Genomic DNA, 20,137 nt, shown 5'->3' with positions numbered 1-20,137 from the left:
GTTTGTGGTAGGCAAATTCCCTCAACTTAGCCCAGAGCCCTGTGGGGAGTGGCTGGTGCACTTGGTGTGCTCTCCTGTGAGAACTGTGCCCCTTCGCACCTTTCCCCAGCTTCCTCTGCCTGCGCCGGGCAGCTGCTCGCTGGCGGTGGTGTTTGGATCTGTCCTGGTTGGCCACACAGTGGGAGGAGACTCTAGGCAGCTGCTGTGGGTGCAGCTGCTCCCAGGCTGCTTTGCCAGGGCTGTGCAGGAGGGCAAATGAACTGCAGGCTCTTTATCACCGTGAAGGGCTTCAGAGCTGCTCTGCCTCCCAGGGGGTTAGGGTGCCTGAAGTTCCCTGGGATTCCCAGCTGCTAAACTGAGTGTCCTGGGATGATTCCATCCAGCTGTGAAGCCCCTCTCCCTTTAAGACTTTCAAAAAGCACTCACTTTTCTTTTGTTCCTGGGGAGCTGGCTGTGGGGGAACCACTTGCAGATTTTACTTTTCCATTTCCTTAATATCCAGCACACCATGCACTGTGGGTCTGCGCTGCCAGTGTGGCTGGCTAGGGCTGGGTATTTAGCAGTCCTGGGCTCCCTCTCCCTCTCCGTTCTGACTCCTTTCCTCCCACTGGAGAACTGGGGTGGGGGGAGTGCTTGGGTCCTGCCAGGCCGCGGCTTGTATCTTACCCCCTTTGTGAGAAGCTGTGTTCTCGCAGATGTAAATGTAGCCTGGCTCTTGTACTGTATCCTCTGGTCTCTCTGTTAGGCATAGTTTTACTTGTATTTTCAAAAATATATATGGTTTTGGGAGGAGATTTCTGCTGCTCTACTCACACCACCATCTTCCCCCAAATCCCTTAGGTCATTTTTTAAAGTGTCCTCCCCACTCCAATCCCATTAGAAAGTAATACTTGATTATATGTGGACTTGGAAAGTACAGAAAAGGTGTGCAGAAGAAATGTGAAATCACTCATAAATTCACTCTCCCTTTTTGTTCCTGCTGCACCTCCATCTCCCAGTTCTGCTCCTGACCACAGTGACAGGATTAAAATGGTACTTACGTGTGGTGTGTAATAAGTTGTAGGAGAGTAGAATGCAATAAATACATTGCAGGATGTTTTCATTCTTAGGGATCTGATCAGCTGGAGAGCAGGAAGGAATGAGAATGAGAATCCATTTAAAGATAGAATGCAGGAGATTTGACTAATGTTTTAAGAGGGTGGGAAGGAGGAGAAAGATTTGTTGCATGACTGACTGCCTTTTCAAGCCCACATGACCAAAAGGATTGAGTTGTCATCAAATGAAGGAGATCTTACAGGAGGCAGAGGATGGGAAATGCTACAGTTTTGCTTTGGGGCACTTTGACTTTGAGGTGCTGTGAAGGCATCAAATGGGTCCAAAAGTGTGGACTCTGAATGGAGTCAGAACCCATGTGACAGTGATTGTTTCATCCTCTACTCCGGTTACAGAATATTCACTGATTTCTAACAAATTAACTACTTAGCTTTGCTGACATCTTCTTTTGTATGGACAGTTTCTGAGGTTGTGGAGAAAATTGATTTAAGAAGCATAGTGGTTAGCACAGTATTTACAAAACCATTATTTCTGTTACCACATATATGAGGTCAAAGTTAGTGTGATTTAAGGGTTGGTGATCCCCGATTTGACCATTAATCCTAGGATAATGGAAGTGATGGCAACTTTCACTTCAGATACACCAAGAATAATGTGACAGCCCTGTCATTCATGTTTTGACAAAGATTGCCTGTTATTTTGTTTCCTGTAAAGCATTCCTGCCCTTTAGTTTTTTGCCTATTAATAAGGGACACCCTACTTGTAGATTTAGCATATATTGACATTTTCAATGATGATCCAGAATTGCTGCATTACATTTGACTATAGTTCTTAGAGAAGCCTGAGTGGAAGGGACAATTTATTTAAAACAAAGTCGGGTCTTTCCTGCTTTGTTGGGGTAACATGATTAATTTAACATTGGATGACAGCTGCCCAGAATGTAGCAAAGTTCCTTTTGCATCTAGTGTTAGGTTTACAATCTCAGACTTGTACCATGGGATCAGGGTCTTCAGCAGGAGATTATGTCTGGCCTCAGCTTGCAAAGTTAAAAATTAAGCGTATTTTACCCCTGACCTTTACAAAAATTAAAAATTTCAGTTGGCTATTAGGTCTCAGTGGGTGCTAGAAATGCTTGCTAAAACGAGTTTTTCAGCTCTGTCAGCAGTGAACCTCTTTGAGATTTTAGAAAATTATTTTTTATTTTCATTATCTGACCTTTGTTTTCATTATTTGACTCCCCACCCCCATAACTGGTGATAAAGCTTTGATACGAATTTTCTCTTCCAGAGACCAGCATGCTGCTTAAGTGCAGAATTTTAGATAGGCCTTTAGCTTGCATGATTTCTACATAATTTCACTCCAGAAATGTTACAGATATATTCGTCAAAGAGGGGTCTTTATTGCTGTTGTCACTTACATGCCTCTGTTGTGTTAGGTGACCTCAGCAGAGGAACTTGAGTTCTCAGTACCTGAATTTACTCACCTTCCTTCTGAGACTAATTGTGTCTCTGCTGGTTTTTCTTCCCAGCCCCTGTTCAAGGGCAGTGTGCCCACATCCTGCCTTTTTGCTGCTGTTGTGCAAGTGACTGGCCACATCACTAGGGGCACTTTGGGGAAAATCTTGTAGTACCTTGAGGGCCTAGGCTCCTGATAATTCCCCCAGAAGGAGGGCAGATAGCGGATTCTTAGAGCTTCTAGTTCATCTCTCTCTTCTAATTCTGGTCTCTTCTAATCCTTTTCAAAACTCCCATTCTCTTTGAGGGCTGTAACATGTGAATTTTATGCCCACACAATGGTCTTGCATCACAAAGCTCTCCCTACAAACTTTTGTCCCATCTCTTACCATACACTGGTCCAACGTTGGCCATATCAAATTATATCCAGTTCCATAATTCTGTGCTCTGTTATTCCTGTCTTGCACATGCTGCTCTTTCTCCCAGAATGCCTCCCACATACCTTCCTTTCCCCACTTATTATTTGTTGATACTAACTTGAGCTGGCTGAAGTCTGTGCTTGTAGGATCTCTGCAAATCCTTCCTTGTTCGCCTCCTCTTGCCAGCAGGCTTAGAGGTCTCCACTGTGCCTTCCCATAGCATTGTCCTCATCTCTGAGGTTACTGTCACAGTTCTGAGATAAACATGGTTATACCAGTACTGACCTCGGTGTCAACACCTAAGCTGGTGCTCAGTAAGAATTGGAAGTAACAATCAGTGGCTCAAGAATGATAGAAAGTGTGAAGGGTAATTATTTTTGTGTACTGTCATCCTTCATGGGCTCAATAGCTTGAGACATTTGCATTGCCTATTTTGTAATTAGATTAGGATGTAAACTAAATGGGAATTCTCTCATGGTAAGGATATTTAAAAAGTTATTTCTTAAGTGTACTGTTTCTTTAGTTTCTAAATCATAACCATTTTATATCGAGACAGTACATGCACATGTGTGTGTATTTGAAACTGAAACTGTTAAAGGATATTGCATCTCTTACTTCTTGTAATGAACACCAATGCTTTCGGGTCTATTCTTTTCCAGTTAGTTTTTCTCACTGTTGTTCATGACCCATCACATTGATTTCACAACTCCATATATGTCTCCAATTACCATATTTTGTCCTGTGATGAAGACTTGAAGGGTTGGTGTATCAGAGTTCAACCAGTAGAAGATACATGTTAAGAGATTTATTGCCAGGACTTGGCTTACACAGCTGTTGGAAGTTGATATGCAAGTCTGCAACCTGCAGAGGCACGCTTCAGTGTAGAAGGAGGGTGGGCTCTGCAACAGGCTAAAGCTGCTGTCCAGAGGCAGAACTTCTTCCTCCAGGAAGCCTTAGCTCTGTCCTTAAGGTCTTTCAATGGATTGAAACAGACCCTTCCCCCCAGATTATCTAGGGTGATCTCCTTTACTTAAAAGACAACTGATTTGGGGCTTGAATCATATCTACCAAATACCTCACAGTGACATCTAGATTAGTGTTCGAATAAATACTTGGAGACTGTAGCCTAGGAAATCTGCACAAAGAGTTGGTGTGAGAAGTCCGGACTTCAACCCATTTTATCTAAGGAGTTGGGGTCTATTTTAGTTCACCCACCACTAGGGTACTTTATGTCATATTCCTTTCCTCTGCTTTACTAAAGTTAACCTTCTGGAGATCTTCAACCACTTGTTTGTCTGGTGATTCAGTCTCCCATCCATGTTTTTGAAATTTCTTTCACCACTCTGGGTGAATGCACAATTTCTGCAAGTTTAACAGAATTCATTGTGCTAGAAGCCTTTCTGCCTTTAACCCACACTGTTACTTCTGAAGATCTCCTGAACAAATGGTCAAGTTCCCTTCAAGGCTGTTTTATTCTGTTACCAGGCAAAATTTTGGACCCAGCGTGCTCTTTGCCCAGAGTTTAGCACTTAATTTTCATGATACCTCTCAGCCCTCCCATCAGATGTGCTGTCATGCCTGGGGGCTTCGCATGGAGGAGTGTAAATATCTATACCTGAGGAACTTCTTTGCCCTGAGAAAGCCTCACTTTCCTTCCCCAGCCTCAAGAGAAGCTCTCAAACCCTCTTTGGTATGGCCAGCCTCCTCTTCTTCCTCCTTAACCTCACCACCCACACATGCTGTAGTATGCCCCTCCAGCTCTTTTCCTGTTTAGACAATTCAGAACAATCTCCTTATCATGGGCCTTTAGAAACACAGTACTGGCGCCAGTAGTGAAAGAAGAAGCAAATACCAAATGCTAAGACAAATGCTAGAACAGACTCTGAATCAGTAATGCATCCTGTTGCATCTGTACAAGAGTATGAGCTTCTGTGAATGAGAAGCCAGTTATTCCTTTTAGTCGATTATCCCATCCTCCCAATACAAGGTGCCAATTGGTGCTAATTAGTTCAGTTTTTCTGTGATGAAGACACCTGTCCAGTAGGAACTGGAACAAGGCCACCAATTTATTTCATGCTGGCCACCAGTAGTCACTTTGTAAAGCGTATGTCTCCAGTTTAAACTAAAAGTCTGGCTAAGCTGAAAGAGAACATTGCTAATTTCTCACAGATGTGTTTGTTTATAATAATTTGAAAAATTCTGTGAAAAACATGAACATCAGTGGAATCATCCAGTTTTCTGTTAAACTATCTACTGGAAAAACTCACTAATTTGGGCTTTACTGTCTTAGAATTTATCCAAATTTAGAATGAGCTAAGTTTATGATGGAAATTCCTCTTGATTTCTTTGATGGTGTAGACTGTTTTTGATATTAAACTTACTTTTAAAAGTTTTCAAATACTTTAACGACACATATTTGCATATAAATACTAACTATAATTGAATGCTATCTTGTCAACATGAAGAAACATAGCACCTTCTAATTTTTTATTTCATTGATTTTTTTCTGTACATGTGACCCTAATAAAACTGCTTATTTTGAAAAATTCTTTCATTAAGTCTTCATACAGTATTTGTCTTTCTCCACTTGGCTTATTACAAATACATGATTTCACTTATTTATGGAACATAGAAACAAAGCAAAACAGAATGAACACAACAGAAGTAGACTCATAGACACTGATAAGTGACTGGTAGTTACCATGGGGGAGGAGCTGGGGGGTGGGAAAGGAGGGTGAAGTGAGTAAAGGGGCACAAAAATTCTCAGTATAAGTTGGTCATAAGGATGGAAGTGAAGCATCGAGAATATAGTCAATGATTCTGTAGCATCTTTCATGTTGACAGTAACTACAGTAGTGGGGGGTGAGGATTTAATAATATAGATAGCTGTTGAACCACTGTGTTGTATATATGAAATCAATATAAGATTATATATTAATGATGCTTCAGTTAAAAAAAATAAATAATCTATTAAATAAATAAAACCTTCATATATATAACTTATATTTCCATAGAATCAATCACAGCTAGTCTAAATTTGAAGAGTTTACATTTCCCATGTTTTGGTTGTAATTATCTACAACTATGAAGTGGTTGGTGCCATTGACAATACAAAAATTTATATTTGATTTTATCATGTATTTTACATACATTCCATGAATATGCCTAGGAAAAATCACTATCAGGATGTGATTATCTTCAGATGTCAAGAGACTAGTTTTGGAGCCAGAGTATATTCTATTTTAAGGGCTTTGTGATCGTTAATTTTATGTGTCAACTTGGCTGGACCATGGTGTCCATATGTTTAGTCCAACAGTTATTTTAGATGTCTCTGTGAGGATTTTAAATGAGATTAGCATTTCAGTTGGTGGCCTTTGAATAAAGCAGATTGACCTTTCTAATGAGAGTTGGCCTCATCCAAATTGAAGGCCTTAATAGTAAAAGACTGTCCTCTCTCAAAAAAGAGGGAATTTTGTCAGCAGACTGCCTTTGGACTTAAACTGCTACATTAACTTTTCCCTGAGTCTCCAGGCTGCTGGCCTTCCCTTCAGATTTTAGGATTGTCAGCCTCTATATTCACATGAACTAATTCCTTAAAATAAGTCTAGTTTAATACAAGTACAAATATATGTATATTTTATACATATATATATATAAATACACACACAGACACACACACACACACACACACACACACACACACACACACACACACACACACACACACACACACACACACACACCCACCCACCCACCCACCCACCCACCGCTGGTTGTTTCTCTGGAGAAGCCTGACAAATAACTTCCTTGTATTGCCTTTTGAACTAGCCTGTTCTCTGTCTCCCATTATGTAGAGTGTTTGTTTTTTAGTTATCCATGTTTAAGTATGCATAAAGAACTTCCTGTTCTTTAGTTATACATGAAAACACTAGGCTTATAATTAGTGAACTATACCTCTTGACCTTATAGACTGTCTTCATTAATCACCCTTAAATATACTATGTATGTTGTTCTCTGAGCTTCAGATTTCTCCTATAAATTATGAAAAGTGAGCGCTCTCTTTATTTTTTTATCCTTTACTTAGGGAATCAGTTGGTGCAAGAATTAAAGATAATTTATATAAAGTTTTTTATTGTCTGTAATTTACTTCCAACTACTTCAGCAGATATACATATATATATATTATATATCTCACAATATTTATGGGTGTAACTTTGTCTTAAGAGCCTTCTCATTCCAGGTACACCAATCACGAATCCTCACTCTTGAATTAGTTAGTATTTGAAAAGACACTAATTAGAAGTCTGCAGTCCAGAGATGAATACTTTAAATCTGCACAAGAAGGTTTATTACTGTTGAGGATGTAGTGGATAATTGGTAAAATGAATGATGCTGAAGGTAAGTGGATTGACCTTAGAAATATTTTGTCAATGGATTTTGAGCCAGGCAAGGGCAATAAACAGCTTCTGTAGTGACACCTAATTTGTTGTCATTTGGTTCTGTTTTCTGATATATAGGATTCTGTTGAGTGATTGATTAGAAGGTTAGACACATCCTACTATAGAATGTTGTCACGACTGCTTCAAGTGCACCTTCATGCAGGTTACTTGTCAGAGTAATTTAAGGACAGAAATCTGGAGCTTTACTGAGCTTGCAAGGCAGAGCTTTAGGTCTGTTTTCACCTTCCTGCTCATCAATGTTTTTATATATGGCAGAAAGCCCTCACCTGTTTAGAATCTTAGGAAACTACCAGTGTGTATCCCCAAATGCCTGATAATTGTGGATTCCAATTTGGCTTATATTAGTCTACAAGAACCTAACGTACTCCTTGGCACACGCTAGGCAGTCAAGAAACTATAATTCTTACTATCATAAATCAGTGAATTGGCCTGGCTTCTGGGGGAAGAAAAGGAAAGCTGAAGTTATGCACTGTTCTAAGGCTGTCAGGATCCTCTTTTTTGAGGATGGCTTATTGCCAAATTTGTTTTTAAAACTTTTAAGATATGCACTGTCTTTTCCATGCTTTTTCTTAGTTTCAGAGTCTCCTTAGCAGAGTCACTAAAACCATGTGAAGGTGAGTTAGATTTCTGCCAAGGACGTGGGGCCAGTTTGTGGAAGCATGTGAATGTTTGGCTCATCTCCAGGCACACACTGGGCCAAGCCATCATCTGAAACACAGCATGCCAGAATCTGGAACATTTTCCATCTTTGATGTGTCAGGAAGATGAAGCAGAATCCAGATGACAGGTAGAACTGAGACCTTATGGAAGCATTGAGGAAGGTTCCTTACAGTCAATATTTACAGAAAATTCTGAATTTATTTTGTCCTGCATTGATTAAAGAAAATGTGTCATAAGAAAGTAAAGGAAATGTGTTCTTTTCCCCTTATTGTTGAGGAAGTGTTGCTGTTGTTATGAAAAAGTGTTATAGCTCAAACTAACAAATGTGAAAAAAGAATGATTCTAATTGAACTCTTACAATAAGCTAATTTTAACTTTGTTTTTCATAGGGGGTTGCTGGGTCAGAAATGTCACCACTAACTGTATTTGTAAACTTGTTACCCCTAAAGCATGCCTCTGCTGTGAAGCAAGCGATGAGGTCATGTTTTCTTTGATCGAGGAACAGAATGTCACTTGCTGGCTCTGAAACAAGAAGTCTTAACTTTAAACATCCTTTTGTTTGCTTTTCTCAGTGAAATAGCACAGGAACAATGTGAAGGTGACTGAACTATATGTATATTGATGGTGTTAAATATTAGGGCCCCAGAAGCTTTTGACCTTCAAAGAGTTTTTTTGTGTGTATGTGCGTGTGTGGCATTAATATCGATTGGGTTGTAATTATTATTTGATTAATTAACTATCCATATTTTTGCAAAACAATTACTGTAATATAAATAAAAATGATAGAACTATTGTAAGAAGTTTTAAAGAATCAAGACCATAGTGATGAAAGGGGAATATTTACCTAGGTCAGCTTTCCTTTCATCTGTGAGGTGCTTCCTGGTCGAGGCAAAATAAAGCAGGGCAGGTGATGAGCCACTGTGTAATGAAAATGCATTGCTCTGGACACAGGTCAGGAGTGTGGCAGGCCAGTCTGCCTTATACTATCAAATTAGTTATGTAGATGCTTGTCAAGGGAATTAAACATCATTGTAGATGAAATATTCAAAACTTATTTATGAACAAGAGTATGAGATGACTGGAGGTATCTGGGGAAATACTGTTGTCTGTTATATTAACCCAGGGAAGCTTTCCCTCCCCAACCACAGTGAACCAAGCATGATTATCTAATTTCATTTTCACAAGAACTTTATGGGGTAGGTATTATTATTATAATAGCCATTTTGTAAATAAGGAAACTGAGGCTTAAAGAGATTTTACAATTTGGCAAGCTAAAGAATTTAGGAGGTTTTTAAATTAGATTAAAATTGGGATCATACCAACTGGGAAGATAGATAGGTAGATAAGTAGGTAGGTAGGTAGAAAAATAGATCTTTAAATTAGATTAAAATTAGGATAATACCAATAGGGAATATAGATGTAGATATTTCTGCTGTGTGCTTTTTTGGTTTAATAATATATGTATTTCAGAGCCTTTGATGTCAGCAGAGATAGAGCTTTCTAATCATTGCATAAAATTACATGTTTGTATATATTATAATTTAGTAAGGCATTTTTTCTTTCACTGGACATGTAGGTAATTTCCCATTTTTGGGTATTACAAATAAGGCTATAATGAACCTCCCTGGCATACATCTTTGTGCAGTTTTGGAAGTATCTCTGTAAATACTTAGATGTAGCATTAAGTCAAAGGCATTTACATTTAAAATCTTGACAGCCATTCTCAAATTATGCTTTTTTGTTCTTGCTTTTCCAAGAGTATTTTTTTCTCATATCCTCACAAAAAGTGGATATTGCTTTGCAGACTTTTTTTAAAAACCATTCTTATGGATGAACATGGTATTGCCTTGTTGTAATTTACAATTGCTTAATTTTAAGATTTAATGAAGTTGAGCATCTTTTACATCATTTATTGAACATTAATATTTCTTCATTGAATTCTGAATTTCCTTTTCCCTACTTATTTATGCAGTTGCCTGAGTGGATAAAACCCTTTATATATTATCCATATTCTTATTTCATCTTGATATTTGGCAATGTTTTCTCCTAATATTTGACTTTTCTTACAGCTTTTTTGTGGTATATTTAGTTGTCTAGGAGTTTGAGTTTTGATTTTTAATCAAATAGTTTATTCATTTCCTAGAATTTCTAGGATTTTAGTTTTTAAGAAGGTTCTCTCTAGCCTATTAAATGTTGTCCCATGTTTTCTTTTAGCACTTTTCATAATTTATAGTTTTTTGTTCTCAGCTAATCTGAATTTGACTTTTGTTAATGATATGAAGATGGAGATCTCATTCTTTCCCTACTATTTATGGAATAGATCACCCTAATTAATTTGAATAGAAACATAAAGGAGTAGAACAAAAGAGAGTGAAAAACTAGGTCTACCATGGGGCAAAAACTACATCGCCTTAATAAATGAAGTTTTAGCATATGTTTTGATATATAATACAGTCTATTTCCATCCTTATTACTCTTTTTCAAATGACTTGTTAGTTTCCATGAAAACTGTGAGTGGGATTTTAATTTTGATAGCTCATAATTCATAAATTGGAGCAAACTGATATTTACCATAATTTAGGAGCATACATGTCTTTAAAATAGTGAAGATTTTAGTACAGGAACATGGTATGGCATATACAAGGTTATTTATATTTTTCAGTTGAGTTTTATAGAGATGGATATCCTTGAACATTAATAATCAGTAATTACTGCATATTTTATGTTTGTGATCTATTAAACTTTCTAAAGACATTGTGGGTTTTTTTGTGTATGTATTTTTTATTCTGTTACTTTACTGCATTAGTTCTAATAGCTTTCCTGTTAAGCCTCTTGGATTCTCCAAGTAAACAACAGCTTAATGTGCAAATGAATTCTAGCTTTTCTTTTTCAGTTATCTATAGCTTTTTTCTATGTGCCCATGTAATTTACCAGACTATGAGCAAAACTGAAGATGGGAAGTATCTTAACATTATTCTTTTCTACAGAATGAAATGGTGATATAATCATCTGATTGGTAGATGCCTCAAAAATTATTCAGAGTATTATTTTCAAATACATATAGTCTTTTGTCTGTTTTAATTTCTGATACCCTCAAATGAACTTTATAAACCATCCTGATTGGGGAAGAACATTTGATAGCGAGTGTTTTGGGATCCTGAAAAAAGTTAGGAAGGAGTAATTTTATTTGAAACATTTTTCTATTACATATACATACACACACATATATTTATTTACTTATTTACTATGCAGTAGCAAAATTGAGCTATGTTGCAGAATGAATATCATTTAAATCCTTGTTCTGCAGTCATGTACTTGAACATATTAGCAGAAGTAGACAAATGGCGAACATTAATGGAGTAACATCTGCCAATAGTTTCCAGGACATGGATGTTCCAGATCCATGTTTTGTGGTGTGTGTTGTTAAAGTTTCTTTCCTAGGCATGTTGTATTGTAGATCACTCAAATATCAATGTTTTCAAGAAGATATAGATAATATATATTTTTTTGTCTAGGCTCCTGTATTTGAAATTATGTTCTACCTCTTCTACACTCCAGTATCTGAATCCTTATTCTTTAAGACTTAACTTGAATATTTTCCTATATATAAAATTCTTTCTCAGGCAAATAAAAACCATCATTTGTATATTCCTCTGGTACATTAGTTACCACATTATATTTTGCTTGTTTATTTTTATTTCTGTACCCCTACTCTGGTGGGATACACTTGAGACTGTACCTTCTTCAGTGTCTACCATAACATCTGACACAGAGTTGGTACTCTGTACATTTTTGATGAATGAATAAATGTGAATAAGTAATTAACAAAACATGTAAGGGAGTGAAAAATAAAAAGGGCTATCTAAGAGAAAGTCACAAACCTACAATTTTAAGAAGAATATTAGGGGATTCTTTGGAAGTGGCATAGGAAGCTTATTTTATGAAAAGATTAATAAAAAGGTATAAACCCCATGGTTTAGAAATGTGCATTTTGATGCAGTAATGTTCATTATAGTGATAAATTTGGTAGAGACCAAGGAAGTGGCATTAGTCTATGAAAACATGTTGAAAGTCAGGAGGAAAAGCAGTATCCATTCTGGTAAAAATCCTGTAAGTGACAATGATTTTGAGAAGTGTATACCATTAGAAACTACACTACATCTGCTTCTCTATATACAGTATGTATTCCTGGTTTATGGGTTACTATATATAACACATAAGGGTTGCCAGTTTTCCAATAATATGAATGCAAAACACACCTAGTCTAGCAGGGCCAGCTTTGTAGGCAACAGACTTGATTTCTTTCTTCTCGACCTTCTGTTCTGACTCTACTTTTATTAGAACATTTTATGAGTATTGAAAAAATATTTCACTCGTACATTTAAAGATTTTTGGAAATATTAAAGAGTTTTGGGGGGCATAGTTAAGATTCTAAGTAATTGTTGAATTTAATTAAAAATGTCAGTTTTTATTATACATGTTAATTAGACTTGATAGATTATACATTTCTTTTTTTAAATATTCTTCAGTGTGTTAAGCGAGGGATTGTATACCTATTTCCAGTTAATTTTCAAATGGAACAAATATGTCAGCAGAAATAAGGAGAATCAAGTTTCTTATGGCCACACCTGAAGATAGATAGCACTTAACAGTCTTTTGAATGATTTAGGTCAGAAAGAAAGAGCTGGCAGTATGCTATTTATTTGTTCTGCAGCTCTTGAGCAATATTTTGATAGTAATTTCAGAGAAAGGTTCAATGAGAATTTAATTTAAATCTACATGCAAGTAAAATGAGAGATGACAAATGAGAGCTTAACACAGCCTAGTGCAGTATAGAACAGAAATCACTTTCAGTGATTCTGTGATTGGAATAGAGTTATAGTACTGACATACTGCAGCGCCAGGGCTTGTGTAGGTCGTAGCCTAGAACAGGTTTGGTGGATGTTAGCTTAAGTAGCCTGAAGGTGCTTTACCTTAGTTTTATCAGAAACCAGCAGAGTATTGCACATAATATGGTATATACTCTGATTCTATAAAAAGCTATAAATATTGCTATCCAAATAATGTATTCTGGGGCTACTGTGGTCTCCCAGTTTATTAACAGTGGTAGAATGACTCATGGTTTTTTCAAATTAGTCATTTTTATTCTGATTCAGTTTTCCTTTTCTTAACATCTCAGTTGTTTTTGAAGGCAAAACAGTTGTTTGGAAGAAATCTGTCATACAAATTTTTAAACTTAGTTTTGGATACTAGCAGATTTTTTAAAAATTAAGAAACCATCTTTTCTCGATTATCATCTTGTTGTTGCCCTCTTACTATAGGTTTTCAGCACATACTCTAATGAAGACTATGACAGGAGAAATGATGAAGTTGACCCTGTGGCTGCTTCAGCTGAGTATGAACTTGAAAAACGTGTAGAAAAGCTGGAACTTTTCCCAGTGGAACTAGAGAAAGGTATATGACCTCCATGATGTTTATAATATCATTATATTGCTATATTTATAATACAGAAATGACTTTATTTTTCCCAAGTGTAGCCTTTTTTTCTAAGGATTGGATAAAGTTTTAGTGCTCATGGAGGGTGTTATGTGTTAATCTCCAAAAAAAAATAGTTGACTTGACTTCTGTATGGATAGTGGATTGAATGACTCTCCTCGGACCCACTTCCAAATGCAGCCCATTCACTTTCGTTGGCTGGGATGATGGCTCGGAGTGCGAGGGATGAGTGAGGCCTGAAGTTTTGTTAGTGCTCCTGCAAAAGGGCTGGTGCAGGTGAGACCCAGAGAGGGCTGCTGTGAGAGCCTGCGGCAGGTGGGTGTTTCTGGATTGTTGGTGGAGAGTAGTCATGGTTAGCTTCTAAAAGTGATAGATGTGAGGATGCGGGGCCTTGAGAAAACTATGAATTTTGAAATGAAGGCAGCATAATCATCTGTGTCTCTGAGGGGCACAGGCTAATGGAGAGCAGATGGGCCTCCCCCTGATGTCACTTCTGGAATCACAGCCTGTCCCATGGGATCGGCAGGACCAGCGGCTGCCATGTTCATCATCATGGAAGATGGGCATTTGGGTACTGAGTAGGACCTGATGAACAGCTCCAGCAAAAAAGCACAACAAATGACAACTTAAGTAGCAATAATAACAACAAACAAATAAGGACATCAAGTATGGCTCAAAAAAGACATTCTTTAGCAAATTAGCAACAACAAAAATGTTGATTTTATAATTTTAAATTTCAGTAGAGGAATTGAAGGAGAAACAAAGGATGGTTATTGTTGAGACTTGAATTGGTGACCTGGAAGGTCAAGTATAAGAATTACCCCAAACTAATTCTCAAACCACAGAGCAAAAATCCAAGATAAATAATGAAGGAGACCCAACATCTAACTTGTAGAAAACAGAAGAGGAAAAGACAGTAGAGGGTAAGAGACATATGAGACAAATAATAGAAGAAATTTTCCTGAGCTCATCGAGAAAGACCTGAGCCTCATATTTGAAAGGGCTTAACCAGTTGGTTGCAAGTGGGAGGATTTAAAAAAAATCCCATACTGAGGTAAGGCCTTGGAAATTCCTAATCTTAAACCTTGAAGTGAAAGTCTTACAAAATAACAGGTCAAACCAAAGCAAAGAAGCATAAGTATTTGCAAAGAAGCACAAGTATTAGATTAGCATCAGACTTCTCATTTGTAATACTGGAAGTGGAGAGACATACACATAATTTCACACACCACTGAGAAAAAAAGGATGAATTAAGAATCCTACATCTGTTAAAGAGCATTTATGTATCCTTGTGAAAGAAAGAAATTTGCTATTTGTAACAACTTAACACAAAAAATGAGAATGGTCCAAATATCCATCAGTGATAGAAAAAGGTATATAACTTGTGGTGTATCTATTCAATAAAATATTACTCAGCAGTAAAAATGAAGGAACCACAGTTCCATACAACAGTATGTAAGATCCTTACAAACATGAAATTGTTGGGGGGGTGGGGGAAAGCAAGTCACAAAAAAGCTATTCAATATGATGCTATTTATTTAAACTTCAAAGCCAGGAAAAATTAAACAGCATACCATTTATTTTTGTACCATTCTGTAATAGCTTTGTAATATAGTTAGAAATTAGGAAGTGTGATGCTTCTAGCTTTGTTCTTATTGCCCTAGATAGTTTTGGCTATTCAGAGTTTTTTGTGGTTCTATACAAATTTAAGATTGTTTGTTCTATTTTTATGAAAAGTATCATTGGAATTTTGATAGAGATTGCACTGTGTTTGTAGATTATTTTGGTTAGTATGGACAATTTAATAATATTTATTCTTTGAGTCCCTAAGCATGGGCTATCTATCTTTCCATTTATTTGTGTTTTCTTCAATTTCTTTCATTGACGTTAGAGCTTTCAGTGTACACATCTTTCATCTCCTCAGGTAAGTTTACTCCTAGGTATTTTGTTCTTTTGATGCAATTGTAAATGGGATTGTTTTCTTAATTTCTTTCTGTTAGTTTGTTAATATATAGAAACCTAAATATGATACAAACTATAGATTTTAATTCCAACAGAGAATTTTACTTTTAAACTGAGGAAACACTAAAATTATTTTAATGAAAACCAGGAGTGAGATTTGGATGCTCTTTAAATGTAATAATCAGTATCAACTATAGAAAATAAAAGATGAAAAGTAACCTTTACATATACATATATTTATATATATACACATACCTTATATAGTATATGAAAAAAAACAAATATGCATATGAAAAGCCAAATTAATTCTAATTTTAAAATAATAGAATTGTTAAGATTATTTGTAAAAGAGGAGATCAAGTCCTAGATACATATATGAATATTAATTTTTCTTCTCTATATTCACATTAAAAAACTAGAAATGTAATTGGGAACACTATTTCACTTAAAATACTACCAAAACAACAAAGTACTTATTAAATTATCACCAAGAAAAACAAAATTTATCCATAAAAAATATGTCTTTTTGAATGAAAGAATTTCTAAGCAAATAGAAAGACATACCATATTCTTGGATGGGAAGACTCAGTACCAGAGAGTCTCTCCTCTTCTGTATCTCTGATACCTGTATATTAATATATTAATTTAATGCAGTTCAAATAGAACTGCCATCAGAGTTTGGTTGGGAGAGGGGATTGAATAAGTAATATTTATATGGAAAAATACAGACCTAAGGGAAGTATGAGAAAAGAATGTGAAAAGATATAATTTCCCAAATATCTGAATTTAATATAAAGCCTTTATAATCATAAAAAATTGTATTCACATAGCAATTGATCAGTAGAACAACACAGAAAATTCAGAGAAAGATGTTAGTATGAATGAAAAATTAATATATGATTAATATGTATGATGTTCTAATGTAAAAGTAACAGTGTTTTACAAATCACTCTGGCATAACTGAGCATTGATTTGGAAGAATATAAAAGCTGGATACCTTCATTTTCCTTACATCATATATAAAAATAACTACACACATTAAGTAATTAAATATTAAAAACAAATTTGATAAAAATTTGTAAGTATACATATATTATCTAGGCTTATAGGAGGAGGGGCTTAACCAAAATGGAAAAAGTTATAAAAGAAAAGATGGACCAATACAATCATTCAAAATTTTAAGCTTTTGAAGGCAACATTGTCCAGCCAAGCCATTAGATAAGTGATGAATATGAGGAGGGGAAATCTTCATTATAGATGACATGAAATTAACATCTATAATATGCTAAGAATCTTTGCAAATTACCAGGAAAAAAGAGACAATTAAAATTCAGAAAAATTAAGTGTACTGAAGAGGAAATCTAATGACCCATGCTCATATGAACATCAGCTCAGATCTGACCAACAATCATGGGAATGCTAAACCAAAATGAGTTTATTTCCTGAGAGAGAAAATAAACTCTGAGCTTATTAACATCTTCCATAGTAACACAGCCTTACAGTCTTTTCTATCTTTTCCTAGCTGTTTTGCCCACTTAGTGCTCTGCCTGCCCGTAGGAGGGTATATATAGAGAGGAAAACAGAGTGGCTGCTGGGTAATTGACAGTGCAACCACAAGAATCAGTGGGCTTCAACTATGTGACTTTGGACTTCCCTCATGCTTGATACCTCTCAGGGAAAGCTGTATGGAGATGAGTTCGGTCATCTGGTCTATGTGGGTTGATTGTACTCTTCCTTTAATTGTCTTTCAGATATCAACCTATCTTTTAGGTATTTTGTACTGGAAATGAGGATGACTTAAGCTAATATAGCTTTTCCCACAATTGGGTTTTCAGCTCGCAAATCTGAGTAATTTCCACTTAGAGCAGCAAGAAGAGCTATGGAAGGAAGAAAGATAATTTTAATAAAGCCTGAGTCCAGGAAGGAAAACAGATTTAAAACCTAAGATGTAATTTTCTTGCTGGATATTTGCATGCAGAAACTGTCTAATGGTATGATCTAATGATATGGTAGTACAGAGTCCACATTTGAGAGAAGCCCTTTGAGTGTACTGGGCATGGGAAAGTTTAACTTACTGCCCAACATTGGCTTGATATGTGATAACTCATAACAAAGAGAAACTCCTATATATACAATGAATGTGAACAAGAATTCAGCTAATATTTAGTGTACAGCAACATGCTGGAGGGAAAAACCTGTGGATGGAAACAGTGTGAGAAAGTTTTAGGTCATCATTCATCATTCATCAACACAAACAAGTTCAGATTCTAGAAAATCCCTGTGAATATGATGAATATTGGCAAGAATTCAAACATACAGCTACCCTTACACACATGTGGTAGAGAAGGAACTTCATACCCATACACACCTGTAACCAATGAGGAAGAGCCTTCAGCACATATCTTTCATGCTTGATACAAGAAAACTCATTATGGAAGAAACCTAAAAGTGTAATGAATTTAGGAAAGTTTTTAGCAAGAGAAGCCTCTTGATTAACATTAGTATTAATGAGAAACAATTAGAATGAAATAAATATGGGAAATCAATCACACATGGGCAAACATTCTAAATGTCAGGAATGAAAGAAAATCTCCAGTGATCACTCAGACATTATTCAACATTGCAGTTCTTACCCTGCGGGGGTACTTAAGCCTAGTATTAATGTGGAAATGCCCCCAGCTGGGGATAACATCAGGTAAGTCCTCCAGGGAGGACACCTTTCTTTATACTTTCTTCATTCTTGTTGAATGAGCAAACAACACTTTTGCCAATGACAAATCTTTAAACATATGTAAAATAAATATATTTAGAATTATTAATTGTACTTAGAAATACTTAAAGCAGAAGTTGATGACAAATAATAACAATATTCAATGAGATGAACCCTATTCAAAAGATTAATAATTAAGAAAACTTAGTAAATTAAAGGTTATGGCTAAAAAGTCTTCTAAAAGCATCAAGCATTCTGTTGAGCACAGGGCTAGTTTTCCTTTAATAATCCACCACTGTTGATTAGCTAATATCTGTTTCTTATAGCTCATACATCATGATTACCAACACTTTGAGGCTATCAGAAAATAACTTTGAATGTGGAATGCAAAATAGTGTGTATTTTATTTCATTGATAGTAAAATTTGTATGTTCATGCACAGGACAAGTGGAAATATGGATGAACACATGATTCATAACAGGTTAAAAAACAGCATGTTTGTTAGTGTTGTTCACAGGGCATATAAAATGGAAACAAAAGTAAATGTCAGAGAAATGATTTTGTAAGTTACGATGCCATCTTACTGTGAAATACTATGTAGTCATTAGAAGTCATTTAAGGCTATGCACATTCATATCCAGGAGGTATCACTGAATTAGAAAGTAAGCTGCAGAGGGAAGTAGGTATAATATGATCTTATTTGTGTAAAGCAAATAAGAAGGAAAATAAGCCATATGTATATATATATATATATATATATATATATATATATATATATATATATATGCTTATATATGTTTTTATTGTAGCTGTTGATACATTTATATGCTTTTATAGTAGGACAGAGGAAAGTACTGAAAGACGCTGCCATTTTATTAACATAAATGGGAATATAAAACAAGTAAAGAGAAGACCACGTAACAGGGAAAATCCAGATGTGTTATGATCATGTTTATTTAAAACAATACATATGTGTTTGTGTATGTATGTTTTTGCACTTAAAATGTTATATTATTTTGAAAATCTGCATTTTAAGGGAGTATGATTACTCAATAACTGAATTATTACCTTTTCTTGGGAATCACACGGAATAGCCGACTGCAGGAGTAAATGAGAATAAACTCACAAGCCTTTTGAGGGGGTCTTATTTGATACCCTTGCTCCCCAGCATAGAAAAAAATAATTCTGCCAAGGCAAGCAAATCATAGAATCCATGCAGAACAAATTATAAGCATCAAATTGTGGACTAATGTAGAACTTAGGTTGTTGTGTATTTTTTCCTTTTTCATAGATGAGGATGGACTTGGTATAAGTATTATTGGAATGGGTGTTGGAGCAGATGCTGGACTTGAAAAGCTGGGAATCTTTGTCAAGACAGTAACAGAAGGTGGTGCGGCTCAGCGAGATGGCAGGTAAGCTACTATTGCGAATCACTAGAATTTTCTAGGAAGCTTTTCTTTGAATTTCTTTCAATGGTAGCTTTCTTTTGATTGTTTTAGGACAGAGTTTCGGAGAGTGTCTCAGATGTGGAAAATGTTAAAACACTTGAATTACTTTCCAATTTGTAGGCAGGATACCTTCTTTCTTTAATATATATCTGATAAATGGGTGGATGGATCTATTACGTATACCTGTCTACCCTTGTATCTATCCATTCATCTATTTATCTAGTAGGAAGTCGTCAGCAGAAACATGGTTGTATATCATTTAGGACTATTTACTGTGGAGATCAGCATGTAGTTTTACTTCAGAGATAGCAAAACAAATGGTAACAGTTCTGACACTTTTGAAAATGGCAGAGGTAGAAGAGAAAATAGAAACTCTTAATTCTGAGATGATGGTAATTCTGGAGATCAGTGTTCCTTAAAATGTTTTCTAAAATCCAGGTTCTTGAGTAGCTCCTAAGGCTGTGGAATTTAAATC

The 20,137-nt window shown here is 35.9% G+C and overlaps 1 protein-coding gene across 16 annotated transcripts in view; it reads left to right on the top strand.

The window, feature by feature from the left end:
- The window catches only part of PPP1R9A (protein phosphatase 1 regulatory subunit 9A), a 311,401-nt gene that overhangs the window by 155,971 nt on the left and 135,293 nt on the right, over positions 1-20,137 (top strand). For 10 of the 16 annotated variants that reach the window (XM_073238811.1, XM_073238810.1, XM_073238815.1 and 7 more), the window contains 3 exons: positions 13,368-13,500; positions 15,434-15,466; positions 19,506-19,626. In XM_073238811.1, coding sequence (XP_073094912.1) covers positions 13,368-13,500; positions 15,434-15,466; positions 19,506-19,626 — 287 coding nt within the window. The remainder of the gene's footprint in view (positions 1-13,367; positions 13,501-15,433; positions 15,467-19,505; positions 19,627-20,137) is intronic. The other 6 variants (XM_037019830.2, XM_037019829.2, XM_037019828.2 and 3 more) reach the window with 1 other exon arrangement.

Source organism: Manis javanica, chromosome 6, assembly GCF_040802235.1.
Source record: "Manis javanica isolate MJ-LG chromosome 6, MJ_LKY, whole genome shotgun sequence".
NCBI lineage: Eukaryota > Metazoa > Chordata > Mammalia > Pholidota > Manidae > Manis > Manis javanica.
This window is presented reverse-complemented; position numbering and strand designations above follow the sequence as displayed.